Here is a 12,255-nt window from a genome sequence, read left to right as displayed (position 1 = left end):
CTCACCTTCAGCGGCTCCAGCAGCAGGAAGGAACACAGCACGCTGGCAAGGCAGGAGAGGATCCACATGGTGGCCACCTTGTGGCTGAAGCCTTGCCCCACCCACATCGAGATGGCGTTGGCCACAGCGATCGCTGCCCAGCTGCCCCACATGGCAACACGTCCGCACCAGGGGGGGAAACGACGGGGGCGACAGACGTCCGTCACAACTGAAGAACACAAGTCATGAGTTAGTGAAGGAGGGGGGCTGTTTGAAAACCTCAGATTCACATGTTTGATGCCTAAGAAGATCCTTTTTATGATCATCTGTGGATGGGATGTTTCTTCAGCACCTGTATTTGAAGTGAAGGCAGTCTTGGGGGGGTCCCGTCTGAAAGCTTCCCTGGGCAAAGGGTCACTCAGCTTTTGGAGGAGGATCACTTCAGTCTTATCTCCAAAAATACTTGACCTGGGGAACAAACACACTGGTGGTCTTCAGATCCAGCTTCAGGGGTTTAGTTCTGTCACATGAGGAGCAACTTACAGATCGGCCATCTCGCTCTCATCCTCCTGAGGGAAGAAGTTCTGCCCGTCTGCCAGGATGTGCTTGATCAGATCCTCATCTGCAGCAAAGACTGTCACCGTCAGAATATCCAACCTTTGTAATCCAATCTCCAATTTCTGATCTCAGATTACCGGATGAGGTAAACTGCTTGTTGTGCTGCGCAATGGCCCCCCCCTGAGGGCTGAAGGTCATGTCAACTCCCAGGTGTCTGCTCCCCTGAGCCCTCTTCAGCCTGGGCATCCCTGCCCCCCATTGCCCCGCCCCTCCTACGACAGATGTGTTGCTCTGCAGCTCCGGCCAGTCCTCGTCCTCCGGTGCGTCCCAGCTGTCCACGCTGAAAAATAACCAGAGTACGAAAGATTTGACAGGAACCCCCCACCCATAATTATCTGGGGGTGGGGGGGGTTGGTATTTTTATTTGTACCGATATTTTCAAAAATAAGATATTGATTTGTATTGATGGTACACATTAGTTTTCTAAAGTTCCCACGTATGTGCGTGTGTGTTTGTATATGGGAGTGTATGGAATAGGCTTAGTGTTGTGTTTGTGCGGCTGTTTACGTAAGTGTGTTGCTTTAGTGTTGTGTCTTTGGCTACGTTCACACTGCAGGGCTTAATGCTCAATTCGGATTTTTTGAAAAAATCTGATTTGTTTGCTAGACCGTTCACATTTCCAAGTAAATCCGAACTTTTGTGATCTCCAGTGTGACCGTGACACGACCCAAACGAGACCCGCATGCGCAGAAGCCAGAAGAATACTCAACGGTGAACGACTTCACTTGCTGTTTGAGGAGCAAACGTTAACAATGGATGTCAACAACAGTGTTGTCAAAAGCGGAGCTCTTTTTGTAATATTAAATTTATTTTCACGAAGGAGCAGCACAATTACAATCTTCTCATTTTAAGAAGGCATTGGAGTCGGGATCGTCTGTACCCACTGTTGTGTAAAGGAAATGTGTATGTGTTGGGCCCGCGCGCCCCGTGTGTGTGTATGCAAGCGCGTGCCGCGATAGAGAATAGGGGGGGGGGGGGGGGGGGGGGGCAGTGTGTGCGCGCATTCATGTTGTGTGTTACGGAGGAAAGTTGACGGTAATAAAAGAAGGTTTCCCCCAGAATAAATGCTATGGACTCTTTATTAACCCGTTCTGGAGAATCTAAGGATCAGAACAGGGAGGAGGAGGATCGCCTTGGGTCCCCTGCGCTTCTGAGCACGGTCGGAAGGGGAGAAAGAAAAAAAAGTCATCGCGGGAAAGGTTCTACACCACGCTCTGCCATTTATCTGGAAATTTTTTCAAAAACCGCCCAGTTGCGATCAGAGCCCTGGAGTTTGGCCTAAAAAGACCGATTACCCCAAATATTAATCCAATCAGTGACCTCCCTTCCCTTCCACTGACTGGTCTCAGCAGCATCGTCCACCATGGTTGATGTTTACGTTCTCGTTCCCGCCTACTTCAACGCAAAATGATGACGTTTGTTGCGTGTCGATGACGTACAGTTCGGAATCAAGTCGCCTGGCCTGTCAGACGGCGGTCGCAATTGAAAAGAACGGCTACAATTCGGAATCAGGACGGCAAACCCACGGGGCCTGGGTCGCAATTGAAAAGATCGGATCTGTGTCATTCAGACTGTCATGAAAAGATCGGAATTGGGCCGCTTAGGGGCAAAAAATTCGGAATTGGGTCGTTTCAGCCTGCAGTGTGAACGTAGCCTTTGTCTTTGTATATAGGTTAGTGTTCTATGTGTAAGTGTTGATGTTGTGTTGATGTTGTGTTTCCGAGTTAACGTTGTCTGTTTGTGTGTATTTGTTGATCTGTCAGTGTGTGTGTGCAATTGCGCTAGTTTTAGTGTTGTGTTAGTCTGTGTTCTTGTGTATCTTTCAATGTTTGATTTGTGTGTGTGTGCGCATTTGTGTTAGTGTTCTGTTTGTCTGTTTTATCGTTTATCTGTTAGTATTGGATGTTTTCTGTGTGTGCATATGTGCTAGTGTAGTGTTTGTGTGTGTAAGTATGTCGTAGTGTGTATGCGTGTGTTTGTGTATGTATTTGTGTCTGTGCTGTGTTTTTGTGTATGTGTTAGCGTTATTTGTGTGAGTGTGCAAGTGTGTTACTGTGCATGTGTGAGTGTTGGATGTGTCTGTGTCCATCCATTTGTGTTAGTGTCGTGTATGTGAGTGTGTTGGATGTGTCTGTGTCCCTCCATTTGTGTTAGTGTTGTGTGTGTGTGTGTTGGATGTGTCTGTGTCCCTCCATTTGTGCTAGCGTTGTGTATGTGTGTGTGTATGTGTTGGATGTGTTTTGTCCCTCCATTTGTGTTAGTGTTGTGTATGTGAGTGTGTGTGTGTTGGATGTGTCTGTGTCCATCCATTTGTGTTAGTGTCGTGTATGTGAGTGTGTGTGTGTTGGATGTGTTGTGTCCATCCATTTGTATTAGTGTTGTGTATGTGAGTGTGTTGGATGTGTTGTGTCCATCCATTTGTGTTAGTGTTGTGTATGTGAGTGTGTGTGTGTTGGATGTGTCTGTGTCCATCCATTTGTGTTAGTGTCGTGTATGTGAGTGTGTGTGTGTTGGATGTGTTGTGTCCATCCATTTGTATTAGTGTTGTGTATGTGAGTGTGTTGGATGTGTTGTGCCCGTCCATTTGTGTTAGTGTTGTGTATGTGAGTGTGTGTGTGTTGGATGTGTCTGTGTCCATCCATTTGTGTTAGTGTTGTGTATGTGAGTGTGTGTGTGTTGGATGTGTTGTGTCCATCCATTTGTGTTAGTGTTGTGTATGTGAGTGTGTGTGTGTTGGATGTGTCTGTGTCCATCCATTTGTGTTAGTGTCGTGTATGTGAGTGTGTATGTGTTGGATGTGTTGTGTCCATCCATTTGTGTTAGTGTTGTGTATGTGAGTGTGTGTGTGTTGGATGTGTTGTGTCCATCCATTTGTGTTAGTGTTGTGTATGTGAGTGTGTGTGTGTTGGATGTGTCTGTGTCCATCCATTTGTGTTAGTGTTGTGTATGTGAGTGTGTGTGTGTTGGATGTGTCTGTGTCCATCCATTTGTATTAGTGTTGTGTATGTGAGTGTGTTGGATGTGTTGTGCCCGTCCATTTGTGTTAGTGTTGTGTATGTGAGTGTGTGTGTGTTGGATGTGTCTGTGTCCATCCATTTGTGTTAGTGTTGTGTATGTGAGTGTGTGTGTGTTGGATGTGTCTGTGTCCATCCATTTGTGTTAGTGTTGTGTATGTGAGTGTGTATGTGTTGGATGTGTTGTGTCCATCCATTTGTGTTAGTGTTGTGTATGTGAGTGTGTGTGTGTTGGATGTGTCTGTGTCCATCCATTTGTGTTAGTGTTGTGTATGTGAGTGTGTATGTGTTGGATGTGTTGTGTCCATCCATTTGTGTTAGTGTTGTGTATGTGTTGGATGTGTTGTGTCCATCCATTTGTGTTAGTGTTGTGTATGTGAGTGTGTGTGTGTTGGATGTGTCTGTGTCCATCCATTTGTGTTAGTGTTGTGTATGTGAGTGTGTATGTGTTGGATGTGTTGTGTCCATCCATTTGTATTAGTGTTGTGTATGTGTTGGATGTGTTGTGTCCATACATTTGTGTTAGTGTTGTGTATGTGAGTGTGTGTATGTTGGATGTGTTGTGCCTGTCCATTTGTGTTAGTGTTGTGTATGTGAGTGTGTGTATGTCGGATGTGTTGTGCCTGTCCATTTGTGTTAGTGTTGTGTATGTGAGTGTGTGTGTGTTGGATGTGTTGTGTCCATCCATTTGTATTAGTGTTGTGTATGTGAGTGTGTTGGATGTGTTGTGCCCGTCCATTTGTGTTAGTGTCGTGTATGTGAGTGTGTATGTGTTGGATGTGTTGTGCCTGTCCATTTGTGTTAGTGTTGTGTATGTGAGTGTGTATGGATTCTGTTTTTTTTTTCTTTTCTTAAAACTCGCATGCCTCTGCGCCCCCTGTGCTTCGGAACTGTCCCCCCCGCGTCAGGACAGCCAGGTTTACCTTTTTAGGGAGGGGGTTCCTAAATCCACGTTGGTTTCCTCTGAGTTGCTCTGAAAAACAGACAGAGTGGCTCATCTGTACAAAACCCATTTTTAAGGATCTGTGTTTTTTTCAGGGTCTACCTCGCCATTGAAGAAGAGGAACGAGCTTCCTGCCATGGAGTTATCCAGAAAGTCATCAATTTCCACGGATTCCTGATCCCCCTGGGGAGGCACGTGCTCCACCGTCACACACTGATGACCCCCCATAAAAGAAGAAGCCTTAGTGTGGGTGTGGGTGGCTGCAGAAGCAGCTCTGCGGGGACGCTCAGTACCTCACTGCGGCTCATCCTGAACACCCCCATCACCAGCAGGTACAGGGGGTACACCACCAGGCAGGTCACCACGCCCACTGTTGCCCCATCCAAGGGAGAGAGCCTGGACACCGCCCTGCTGCAGGGGGAGGGGGTGCTTTTTGTCAGAATCTGCACACAGGCTGACAAAAAGGTGGTGGTGTGTGTGCGGTGGGGTCATTCCTGTACCTGAAGCGCAGGTCCAACACGGCGCCGTACCACAGAGCGTTGGCCAACAGCAGCAGCTGCAGCAGCAGCGCGCAGCAGGTGGCCCTCTGCAGGCGCGTGAAGGGGCTGCGGGGGGGCCTCGCCCACAGTGACAGCCACAGGTGACTCTCGCACAGCGCCCTCTGCAGCTCACAGCGCAGGAGGCGGGGCAGCTGCCGGAGCACCGCCTCTTCTAGATAAACGCAGGGGGGTAGGGATGGAGTCAGAGAGGCCTGCTTTGGTGAGTTTAAAACAAGAAAACACACAACACAAGGAACCCCCAACCCACCTGAGGCCTCCACCTCCATCTCCACCCGTCCACCTGTCCGCTCATTATCCACAGACAGCCACTCCTCCACCAGGAAGAAGAAGCTGCTTCCTGTCTGCAGGTCTTTCACCAGGACGTACTGCAGCATCCACGCTGGAGACAGACCTGGAGGGAGGGGGGCAGCAGAGGAGGGAGTCTCAAAATCCTTTGACTCGTTTAAAGTGGAGCTCTGTGTGGAGGGGGTGGGGGTACCTTTGTTGTCATGCCACACCCGGATCTTCCACACATTGCCCAGGCTGCTGTCCGTGGCGATGTGGAAGATGTCCAGCGCGTTCCGAGCAAATGCTCCTTTGCTGTCCAGGTGGCGGTGCCCGCTGCGCCCCCCCCTGCCGTAGAGACTGATGCCCACATGAGCTGTGGTTCCTGGGAGCAAAGACACTAATGTTCATGAACTCTTCATTTGTGAAATGTTACACTCCCCCCCCCCCTTACCTGCTCCGGGGCCCCAGCCGGTCTTAACCTGGATCTCATACTTGAAGAGTCCATCCTGTCCGCAGAGAGGAACCACGGCGGCACGCCGTAGCTCCAGCTGGTCCAGTTTGCGTAAGATGGCGGCAGCCACCACATAGCTCAGCAAACCCAGCAGGCAGGGCAACAGCACAAAGAGGCTGCCCCCTCCGGGACTCTCCTGAGGAGGAAGGAAAAGCTCAGCAGTTGAAGGAGGAGCACGTTGAAGCTGATGCAGACAGGAGGTAAAGCTGAAAATGTGGAGGTTCTCTTTGGGAGGGACCAGGAGGGATAGGATCAGGACTGAGTACATCAGAGGATCAGATCATGGTAGATGTTTTGGAGGAAAACGCAGAGAAGCAGATAGAGATGCTTAGACGAGGAGGAACAGTTAGGATGTTGGTAAAAGGATGCTGTGGTTGGAGATACCAGGAAAGAGTCCTAGATAAGGGGTCTGCAACCTGAGGCTCCAGAACCTCATGTGGCCCTTTAACCCCTTCATTGTGGCTCTCTGATTAACGGAAAATAGAACATTTTTAATTTTAGGAGATTATTGTTGAGTTAAAAGTAAGTAAGTAGTCAAGTGAAAATGTAAAACAAATCAACTCAAACTTGATTCAACTCGTTCACAAGCAGTTGAAGGACAGTATCACTCTGTGAGGTTCCTGTCTATGGTAGCCGTAATACTCCAATAATCCTAAACATTTTGGCAGATTCTTTAGCGCTGTGTATCACAGAAAATCAGCTTAAGATCGACAGGAAACAACCAGAATTCATATTTAAGGCACACCGGTAGAAGTGTCGGATTTTATATAGTTTTTGTACAAATTCATCGAATTTAAGTGTGCCTTAAGGTGAAAAACTACAGCAAGGGTCACTCAATTTGCTCTGATTTAGTTAGATTTATGAACTGATTTATTTAACTGTTTTTTTAAATCACCGCTCATTAATAAATAATAATGGACTGGATTTTCGTGCACTTTTCCAGACGCTTAAAGCACTTACAATGTATGTCAATTCATTCACTCCTCATTCATACCTGGTCATATTTACTGATGCAGCCATAGCTGCCCTGGGGCAGACTGACAGAGGCGTGGCTGCCAATACGCGCCTACCGCCCCTCTGACCATCGCCTGGACATTCATACGCATTCACACACACTAGTGAAGCCACATTGGAGGCAGGGAGGGGGAAGTGCCTTGCCCATGGGTATGACGATGGTTGGCTGGGGGAGAAGGAAATGACCTGCTGACCCTTTAAACATTGACTGAGCTTATTTATTTATTAGTTAATTACTCTGAAAAAAGGCCATTAACTTTTTATAAATTAGGTTTTAGTTATGCCAAAAAAAAAGTTGATTTATTTTTATATTTTACATAACAAAAATACAAATCAGAGTTGTATATTCTTAAGGGTGAAATTAGATTTTCTGGTGCCTATTGTGTTGTACTCAGTAAGAAATTGACCCAAATGGCTCTTTAAGTGTGAAAGCTTGCAGATGTCTGTCCTAGAGAAGATCAGAGGAGGTTCATGGATGTAGAGGAGGAGGACATGAGGGTGGTTGGTGTGAGTGAGGAAGATGCAGAGGAGAGGGTTAGGAGGAGACACATAAAGGGAGCAGCCGAGGTGGGTTTATGTTCATGTGGAACTGACCGGCGCCCTGAAGCTCACGGCGTTGCTCGAGACAAAGAGCCCCGCAGCAAAGGAAGTGAGGTGGCGGGTGCGGCACACAGCCCGGCTGGAGTTGGTCTCTGCCAGCGGCACCATGCCGTCCGTGCGCCACTGCTGCTCACTCTCGCTGAAGTACTGACACAGGGCGGTGAACACCCCCACCTCCAGATGCACGCCGGCGGGGGCAGAGTCTGGGTGGCAGGGCGTGCTGACATTGATGAAGTAGTCAAGCGTGGTGTCGTAGGACCTGTTGGGGCGCACCAGAGTATTAAGCTGCATTCACACCAACTGTGATTCACGTGACAAATTCACGTTAGCTGCACATCTTTTGCCACACGACGATTTCCCTGCCCGCTGCCTGTCCAAAAATATGTTCATAAGATTGACGCCACCAGCTAATATTTCAGGCTGATCGCTACAGGGAGCGGTGTCTGTGTGTATATTTCAATTACAATACATATATGATGTTGAAAAACCAGGTTTATTTATTTTAAGGAGTTCTCCAAAAACTTCAGTAATGATCGGGGTCCACGTTTGGGTTCATGAGATCATTCAGAGATTCTCCCAGTACAGTGATCTTCTCCCCTGCTGTGTCTGAAAGACGGCCGCTTTCCCGGTCTTTCCGCCTATCTCTGACCAAGTTTGAAAGCTCACTGTCCCGCAATAACCCAAGATAATAATAAAAACCAAAGAACTAGAGTAAAATCAGGGGACCTTTTTTATTACTGTCTCGATAAAAATAAGAGAAATATCATAAAGTTCAGGAGGCCGAGCACGCTGGCTCCCCAACCTGCAGCGGTTCTCTGTCTGCTGTAGTGAGCGTAATCGCTCCAGCTCCATTTGCCCTGCGACAGGTTGTTTAGGGAAGGGGTCACTAACTAGCGTACCGTGGCCTGGATCTGAACCTCAATTTTAAATGGTGCAGCTTTTGTTGTCTTTGCAACCAACACATTCTCACTCCCAACTTTACATATACAGACCTACGTTTTGACGTTTTGGGTGTCCCCAACTTGGGTGTGGAAGGATGGAAGTTCAGGAGGAGAATTATTGGACCGATCGACCATATTGGATGTTCAAAACCGCTGATCAAGACTCTGAAAATGTCACGCGCCAAAAGCTGAGTCCCCGATTGATTGACGCACCGTGGCAAAGTTTAAATATTGAAACTTTTGCTGCGCTGCCCAAAATCAGGCCGCGCCGCTAAAATCGTGCTACTGCTGGACCGCAGCGCTGTGCCCATCGCACAAATGGCACAGCAGGACCTCAGATCGCATCTGTATCATTGACTTAACTTTAAAGTAGGCTGCCTCTACCACGCGAATCGCGTTTGATGTAAATGCAGCTTTAGGGGGGGCTGCGTGTCCAAAATCAGGATCAGCTCCATGTATGATCTCATACTCTATAAAAGAGTTTTAGAAACATAGTGCTATTTTAAAAATACCCAGGCTTTTATTGTGAAATTTTCTGTGTGGGACGGAAAGTAGAATTTTTTTTATTTTATTTACTATTTTAAACTTTAAGTACATGCCCCAAAGGCTTAGGACTGAAGGAAGGGGCTCTTACTCTGGAGACAGGAAGAAGGTGTACTTCCTGTGGTCTGAGCCCCGTGTCATGCTGAGCGTGATCCGTTTACTCTCTGTGCAGTTGAACCTGTTGGGGCGCTCATGGGTGTGTAGGTAAGCGTTGATGTATGGCTCCTCCCTAAGCATCCGCCTCCCATCCTCGTCTTCTGGATCTGAAGATGAAAGAGGCGGACGTCAGATCTTCAGCTTGATTCAGAGGCAAACCTTAATAAGTTACCCTGACAGAAAATTCTGAAAGCCCAACACAGGAACGGTGGAATATTTGGTTTGAAGGAAACTTCAGAGAAACATGTCAACAACTGTGAGGAGATGAACAGACGATGGAAGGTACCACAGCTCCATCCGTGCAGGTCTGGACCAATCTCATCCAGAACTACATATTTCAATTGAAGATGTCCGTGTGGCAAATTTCAAACGTGCAAAAGACTTTTTAATAAATCTTGACCTCACCGGGCAAACATGTGAAGTTGAGCTGCACGAACAACCCAGCCCGTCTGTTGGTGTTTCCAGAGCTGACCCTGACAACCACCGAGTCACAGTGGCTGATGTTAGCTGCTGCAGGGACCCCCCCGGAGTGCGAGCCATCAGCGCCGCTCTCGGTGCTGCTGCTGTTGTTGATGGCAACAGTGATGGCCAGACTGTCATCCAGTCCGGAGATCGGGATTTGGGTGCCGTTTTCTGTGCGAAACTCCATGGAGGCCACCTCAGTGGAGACAGCGTAGTTGGGGACGTAGTTGAAGGGAAAGGGGTTGGAATCCACCTGGGGGAGGAAGGAGAAAAGACCATAAGAAGCCCCCCCAGACCTGGAGGTTAATGTTGTTGGTGAGAATGTCGTAGTTCTGTCAGAAAGTGTCAGGGTTCATCCAGGGAAGCTCCTGCCTCATCAGCTAAAGCATCGAAAGAATCAGCTAAAAATGTCGAATGCGACAATACTGCAGGACCTGCAGAATCCTGCCGGTTCTGAATGTTTCCGCTGTGTTTAAAGCTGGCATGAGCAGAGATGGTCTTGTGAGAAAGCTGTTTGTTCTCAGTACAGCTCTTAGAAGAGGAGAAGCTCACCTGGAAGAGGAGCTGCATGATGCTGCTCCCTGCTGCTGCTTTCCCCAGACTCCTGTTGAAAGCTCTGGGGATGGAAAAGCGTTGACACTCTGGAAAACAATGTGAGGTAAAACACATCAGCCAGAACGCAACGGTCGTCCATCAGAATCAGACTAATGAACCAACCTGGACTGTTGTTGCCGTGGTAACAGAGCAGACTCTGAAGGTCTGCAAGTTTTCCTGTAGCTGCGATCTCCGCCCCTCTGAGGATCAGGGGTTCCTCGTTGAGCACGCGGGCGTGCATGAGGATCAGCATGAGGACAGAGGACAGGCTGAAGGCCTTTGCTGCCACATGCAGGGGGTGGGGCTCCAGGAAAGCAGGGGAGGAGTCCAACATGTTCACCAGCTCTTCATCAGTGGAGAAGGCAGAGGAGGGCGGGGGCGAGTCCACGTACACAGAATGGAAGGTAGACTGGGAGGCTGACTGGCTAACCTGATGAATCAGATCCCCTGGAAGGAGAAAGTGTCAGAAAATAAGATTCTTCCCTTTCTTCCAAGGAGTTAAGAAGATCTTTGGAGTCTTCATAGAAAAAGTTTGAAAGTCTAAAATATTTTTTACCTGAAGTTAAATTCATTTTGATTTAGGGTTAGGGAAGAAGAAGTTAAGCCCAGCATGATAGCATAAGACCGTGTTTTGTTTGGAGGGGGGCTTTGTGGAGGACGATGTCTCTAAAATGAACTTTTCTCAGATGTCAAAATCATTAAAAAGGCATGTTATTCCCAGACGGATTGGGACCATTTTGTTGAAAATCAATAAAAAATGTGAATACAAGAAAAAGCACATTAGGAGCGTGAATGACCGTCACATTACTTCAGTAGGCATGTTCATATGCACAGCAGCAACCTGCTTTCTCCTCCACTTCCTCACGTACAACCCTTTTCCGGTTTGATGATAAAAATTGATCATAGATGCGAAATTAATGATTGCGTTTTTTGTAATTATACAACACTAAGTTTTATAGAGCTGTAAAGGGAAAACCCTGGAACAGTGTTTGCACCACTTAGGGATTATGCACAATGGCTCTTCCAATTGTATGTGGTGCACATGAGCTAGCAAACTGTAGAAAAAGAACAAGAAGAAAAGGCCCCACCCTGGTCATCCATGATGACTGGGGTCCCCAGTTTCCCATAGGCTGCCTCTCACCCATTATGTTCAAAATGTTGTCTCCGATCTCAGTAGGGGTGACAACACCCTGCTTGGTGTCAGTCTGCAGGATCTCCAGCATGGACTCCAGCTTGTTTAAAGTGATGTTCTGACACTCCTCGCAGATAAACTCTCGACTGACAGCCTGAAAAACACGCTGTCTTAGACTGGTGGTTTTCAAACCCCCCCCCAAAGACTGGCCTCACCGTGCACTGGGCCAGAGCTGCAGAGGTCTGCTGGATGTCGCTGACGGTGGACAGATCCAGAGAAGTCAGAGCTCGGGTGATGTTGCTGCGGACTCGGACTCTGTAACCGTGCTCCTCCCTGGACACGCGTGTTGACTCCCTGCTCTGCTCATACTGAACACAGAAGACAAGTGTTTCAGGCCTGCTGTGCTGATTGAGACACACGCGAGGGGGGGCACTCACCTCATTTAGCACTGTGATGAGAGCCAGCGACAGCTCTCTGACCTTCTGTGAGTCTCCCTGCTCCAGCAGCTTCTTAAGCTGGCTGTCCGTCAGCTCAGACAGCCAGTGAGGGAGACTGGTGTACTCAGGAGGGGGTTCAGGCAGCCACACCTCTATGGTCCTGGAAACAAACAAGAAGCACTTTTGGTCCAAGCCAGAACACTAACTTCAAAACTGCTGAGTCTTTGTTTTCTTATTTTGAGATTAACCATGACAAGTAGGTAAATATAGGTTGATGTGATTCGTGAAATGTAGGTAAAAATAAAGACTCTTCAGGTATCGTTTGAAATTTTTGCAAGATGCTGTATCGCATTTCGAGAAAAACAAGTCAGTTTAACAAGAACTTTGACAAATAAACTTGGTTCGGTTTAGAGTTTTTGCAAATCATGACCAGGATCCGGTTCATGATCAATCCTATTTGTAGTATTTCAGTGTGGGGGGGGGG

The 12,255-nt window shown here is 47.8% G+C and overlaps 1 protein-coding gene across 1 annotated transcript in view; it reads right to left on the bottom strand.

The window, feature by feature from the left end:
• The window catches only part of pkd1 (polycystin 1, transient receptor potential channel interacting), a gene marked incomplete at its 5' end in the record, with an annotated part of 42,874 nt that overhangs the window by 7,692 nt on the left and 22,927 nt on the right, over positions 1–12,255 (bottom strand). The window contains 19 exon segments of the mRNA NM_001136513.1: positions 6–208; positions 332–447; positions 523–601; positions 675–877; positions 4,535–4,584; positions 4,657–4,767; positions 4,848–4,965; positions 5,055–5,265; positions 5,362–5,505; positions 5,593–5,763; positions 5,833–6,028; positions 7,501–7,765; positions 9,082–9,253; positions 9,552–9,861; positions 10,161–10,249; positions 10,326–10,649; positions 11,344–11,488; positions 11,550–11,702; positions 11,772–11,931. Coding sequence (NP_001129985.1) covers positions 6–208; positions 332–447; positions 523–601; positions 675–877; positions 4,535–4,584; positions 4,657–4,767; positions 4,848–4,965; positions 5,055–5,265; positions 5,362–5,505; positions 5,593–5,763; positions 5,833–6,028; positions 7,501–7,765; positions 9,082–9,253; positions 9,552–9,861; positions 10,161–10,249; positions 10,326–10,649; positions 11,344–11,488; positions 11,550–11,702; positions 11,772–11,931 — 3,220 coding nt within the window.

This window comes from Oryzias latipes, chromosome 1 (genome assembly GCF_002234675.1).
Source record: "Oryzias latipes chromosome 1, ASM223467v1".
Taxonomy (NCBI): Eukaryota; Metazoa; Chordata; class Actinopteri; order Beloniformes; family Adrianichthyidae; genus Oryzias; species Oryzias latipes.
Note: the sequence above shows the minus strand (reverse complement) of the source record. Positions and strands in the feature narration are given on the sequence as shown.